The sequence below is a fragment of the Daphnia pulicaria genome, chromosome 1 (assembly GCF_021234035.1).
Source record: "Daphnia pulicaria isolate SC F1-1A chromosome 1, SC_F0-13Bv2, whole genome shotgun sequence".
Taxonomy (NCBI): Eukaryota; Metazoa; Arthropoda; class Branchiopoda; order Diplostraca; family Daphniidae; genus Daphnia; species Daphnia pulicaria.
The window spans coordinates 28162762-28167280 of NC_060913.1; the positions used below are offsets into that span (position 1 = coordinate 28162762).

Sequence of the window (4519 nt, forward strand, 5' to 3'; positions counted from 1 at the left end):
CAATTGTTTAATTATATTTAAAACGCTTCATTTCAATTATTTATGTGTGATCGATCGTTTAGGCCTACAGGCCTATAGTTCAAAAGTTTTTATAGCATGCCAAAAATTCACACGCACAAATTTTAAATATCAAACATCGGATATAACGGATAAAAATATAGAGACTGCCTATCGCTGCCTATATACTTTGAAATCCAGAATGGATAAGATTACTTCGTCCAATAGAAATATAGTATAGTTAATATAGTTATAAAATCTCTTCACTTGGCTCAGTTTTTCAAAATATAAAAAACAATTGACTTGAAAAAATATACTGACAATACTGACAATTTTTATTGCGCAGGTTTCTATTGCTTTTGTTTTCCTCTTTCAATGTTAACGTTTCTTTGGCTTTACATAGAAGGAGAAAGTCTCGGCTCTTTAATATATACTGTTAATATGATAAAAAAAAACTCTCTATCACGGCTTGTTAGCTCAGTTGGTTAGAGCGCCGTGCTAATAACGCGGAGGTCATGAGTTCGATCCTCTTACGAGCCAATAATTTTTCTTTTTATAAATACTAAAAATTTGAATGTTGTGTGTGAGTTTGAATTTTTGATAATGAAAAGAAGTAATTTGTTTGTTTTACTAGTTAATTAACACAGTGAGTTATTTCATTCATCACGATTGCCAATATAGGCCCGGGTATATAGGCCTATACTATATAGCCTAATCTGCTAAAATATTCCCTACAAATAAATATAAAAGGCTGTAAAAATGCGAAATCATCGAGTTTGTTTGTTAGCTATACAAGTTTACAAAGTGATAAACACATTTATCCCGGATTTATCGGAACAGTGTTATTAACAGACTTAGAGTGCTACTTATTTTATTTTTCGTGAAAAGTTTTAAATACAGCTATATTATAGATTATAGCTTTGCTGCATAAGCATTATATTTGAATATTTATCACATTGTTTACCTATTCAGATAAAGCAATGACTTGGCACCAGACCAGTGACTTTGCAGTTGGTTTCAGGCTATTTGTGAGATGTGACGACTCTATAAAAAGAGAATCCATTTGCATTTTACTGTTCATTCAGTAGGTGCTGACAAGTCTTGCCATACGTTACACACAGCATCTCTTATTGTGCTTCTACCATTTTCAAATTCTTCCCCTTAAGATATTTGTGGTAAAATGGACTCCCAACAATTCCGCGCAGCTGCCCATCAAATGATTGACTACGTTATAGATTACTTGGATAACATTCGCAATAGGTACCCTATAATAAAACGGTTCCATGCTATGTGTGAGTGCAATATTGATGATTTATATGTAGCCCAGCATAAAAATTTTTAAAAATAGGATAGAGTTCTGTATATAATTATTCTCAGCAAGAACAAAGTTTTTCAGTTAAGCTCCTAGCACGTGATGATATAAGCATAGTGCTGGTTGTTATCACACGCTGATTATATCATATCAGTAATATCACACATAGTTATATACTTATAGCCTAAATAATATGACTGGTGCTGAAATCAGTGCGCGGCATGACTATTTTTTAAAATTTAAAATAAAGGCCATTTAAGATTGTGTCACGGAACCTCTGTAGCCTATGTCATAAACAGTTTCCAATAAATACAAGAATATTAATTTAAAATAGGCGAGTTTTACCGACAGTTCAGCCTGGATATTTGAGCGGACTCATTCCCGAGGAAGCTCCAGAACAAGGAGAAACATGGCAATCCATATTTCAAGATATCGAACGTGTGATTATGCCCGGTGTAAGTAAAAATCTCTGTAGTATAGTTTTGCGGCATATTATTGAATTTCTAAAAAAAATTAGACAGTACAGCGTAAACAAAAGAATCGCAACCAGATTCTTAACAAAATTTTCGATTATGAAACTATTGAAATTCTACCTCTAATTGGTTATTTATTTATTTTGATAAAGGTCACACACTGGCACTCACCAAGTTTCCACGCTTATTACCCAACGGGCAATTCATGGCCGGGCATTTTAGCCGACATACTGAGCGATGCTATAGGATGCGTTGGTTTTTCATGGGTATACAACTATTTTTGCGTCACAACCTTGTGATATTTCTACACAAAACACATTCCGTATATGGCTAAGAATTTCTTTACATCCTTGAATTTCAAGGTCGCTAGTCCAGCTTGCACCGAACTTGAAGTAGTAATGATGGACTGGCTGGGCAAATTAATCGGTTTACCTCCCGTCTTTCTCGCTGGCTCCGGTGGTAAAGGTGGCGGTGTCATTCAGGTAGATACAAATTTTTTTGCTTTTAAAAATAGCTTAAAGTCTAGCCTATATTGTTTATACATCGGACATTCAAAAGGGAACGGCTAGCGAAGCAATGCTGGTAGGACTCTTAGCTGCCCGATCAAAGACTCTAAAAAGGCTCAAGGCTGAAAACTCTCAAGATGACGAAAAAATGCTGGCTAGTCGATTAGTAGCGTACTCCTCGGGTTTGTCTCAAAATTTAGCTTTAATTCAACAGCATTTTATCGCTTAGTTCATAATTTCAATACAAATATTCATATATTTAGATCAATCACATTCAGCTGCTGAAAGAGCGGGACTCCTGGCTGGCGTTAACGTCCGCGTCATTCCTACCGATGATGAATTTCATCTGCGTGCTGTCGCACTGAAATCTGCCATAGACGACGACGTAGCAAATGGCAAAATTCCATTCTTTGTATATGTTTCATCAGCACTATTCACTTTATTGACCAGACAAAAAATAAATATATTGGTATTCATGCACTCAGGTGATTGCCACACTCGGGACAACCCCTTCTTGCTCTTTCGACAATATGGAAGAGCTGGGCCCCGTGTGCAACGAAAAGCAGTTGTGGTTACACGTCGACGCAGCTTACGCAGGTGAAATCATTTCATCTATTTAATTTTCTCTCTCTGTAGCCCATAATAGACTTCTTTTGATAGGCTCGGCTTTCATCTGCGAAGAGTATCGTCACTATATGAAAGGGATTGAGCGAGCCGATTCATTTAACTTTAACCCACACAAATGGCTTCTTGTTAACTTTGACTGTTCTGCCATGTGGTAAGTTATTCAAAATGATATGTTTCCAGCTGCACATCTGATGCAAGAACAACAAGTTATTGAATTCTGTGTTATTTTGAAGGTTCAAGGATTCAGACGACATTGTGAGCGCTTTCAACGTTGACCCCCTTTTCTTAAAACATGACCACCAAAATAGCGCCCCAGATTTCCGGGTGTGTGATCGATGAATTTCTCAAGTAAAAGAAATGCATTTCTTGACTGAATTGGTTTTTTACTATAGCACTGGCAAATCCCCCTTGGTCGGCGATTCCGTTCCTTGAAGCTTTGGTTCGTGATGCGTTCGTATGGGGCTGACGGACTAAGAGACTACATTCGGAAGCAAGTTAAACTAGCCGAAGAATTTCATCAAATGTTGTCGTTAAACGACCGCTTCGAATTTCCTGTTCCTCCTGCTATGGGGCTCGTCTGCTTCCGACTCAAGGTGCAAAATATAGTTGATTGAATCCTTAATGTTGCTACAGTTTGAATTTTTTTTTCTGATTTTTTATTGATTTTGTCAGGGAGAAAATAGCTTAAGTGAATCGCTTTTGAAGCGCATCAACGATAACGGCCAAGTATACATGATTCCTGCTAAGCTGCACGATAAGTACATCATTCGCTTCGCTGTTTGCTCACGCTACACTGAACTTAGCGATATTCAAGCTTCTTGTGAAGAAATCTGTCGCCATGCCAACGATGTTGTGCCACAGTAGAGAAAATAAATAAATCTGACAGTCTGAAAATATTTCGCCCAATTTATGACATTAATAAATCGACCATTTTTCCAATTATAGGGGAGAAGGGGGGCTAGTGGTCAGGTGCTTTTTTCCTGATTTTTTTTGAATTTTTTGAGTACACTACTGGTAAAATGAATGAATAGATCATATTCAGATTTTAATTCTCTATGAATTGATCGTATTTGTTTACAATGTTCATTTACACGAAATTGTGAAATTGAGAAAAACTGCAAAAAAAAGTCTGTCAACTTTCCCCACCTACGGGGTAAGTCGGCCTCTGACGATTCTCCATTGCTCCAAAATTTCTAGTTCGAATTTTGAAAACTTGCAACTCAGCATCTGGTGAGAAATCTGTATGACAACATGCCCCTCAAAATTTCTGACAACTAACCCCACAGGGTGCTTTCCGAACAAATAAATTGATAACTAAATAACTTTTTAATGTAGAAATGTCAGGTTTCTTTTAAAAATAAGACAAACATTAATTCTTTTTTGCCAATTTCAACACTCTTAGAGTTTTATACTACGAGAAAAATAAATGTGCTGAGAGGAAAAAAAAAAACTTTTTGCCGTTTTTGTTTTCTTTTTGCTATAACTTCTGTTGGGGAAGTCGTATACTTTTGAAATTTTGTATGAGCAATCTGAATGTTTCTTTCATATTTGGTGTAAAAGGCTTGATTTGTTTTGGTCTGAAAGGGGTCTAACTAGCAAAATGC

General features: G+C 36.4%; 1 protein-coding gene across 1 annotated transcript; it reads left to right on the forward strand.

Annotated features, from left to right (window-relative positions):
- Window positions 1-1039: 1039 nt before the first annotated feature.
- LOC124320901 (aromatic-L-amino-acid decarboxylase-like) lies at window positions 1040-3811 on the forward strand. The gene is made up of 11 exons (XM_046783805.1): window positions 1040-1257; window positions 1644-1764; window positions 1935-2048; window positions 2145-2264; window positions 2341-2470; window positions 2552-2700; window positions 2774-2885; window positions 2949-3066; window positions 3149-3239; window positions 3308-3508; window positions 3588-3811. The coding sequence occupies exons 1-11, from the start codon at window positions 1178-1180 to the stop codon at window positions 3777-3779; spliced, it is 1428 nt and encodes a 475-aa protein (XP_046639761.1). The 5' UTR covers window positions 1040-1177; the 3' UTR covers window positions 3780-3811.
- Window positions 3812-4519: the final 708 nt, after the last annotated feature.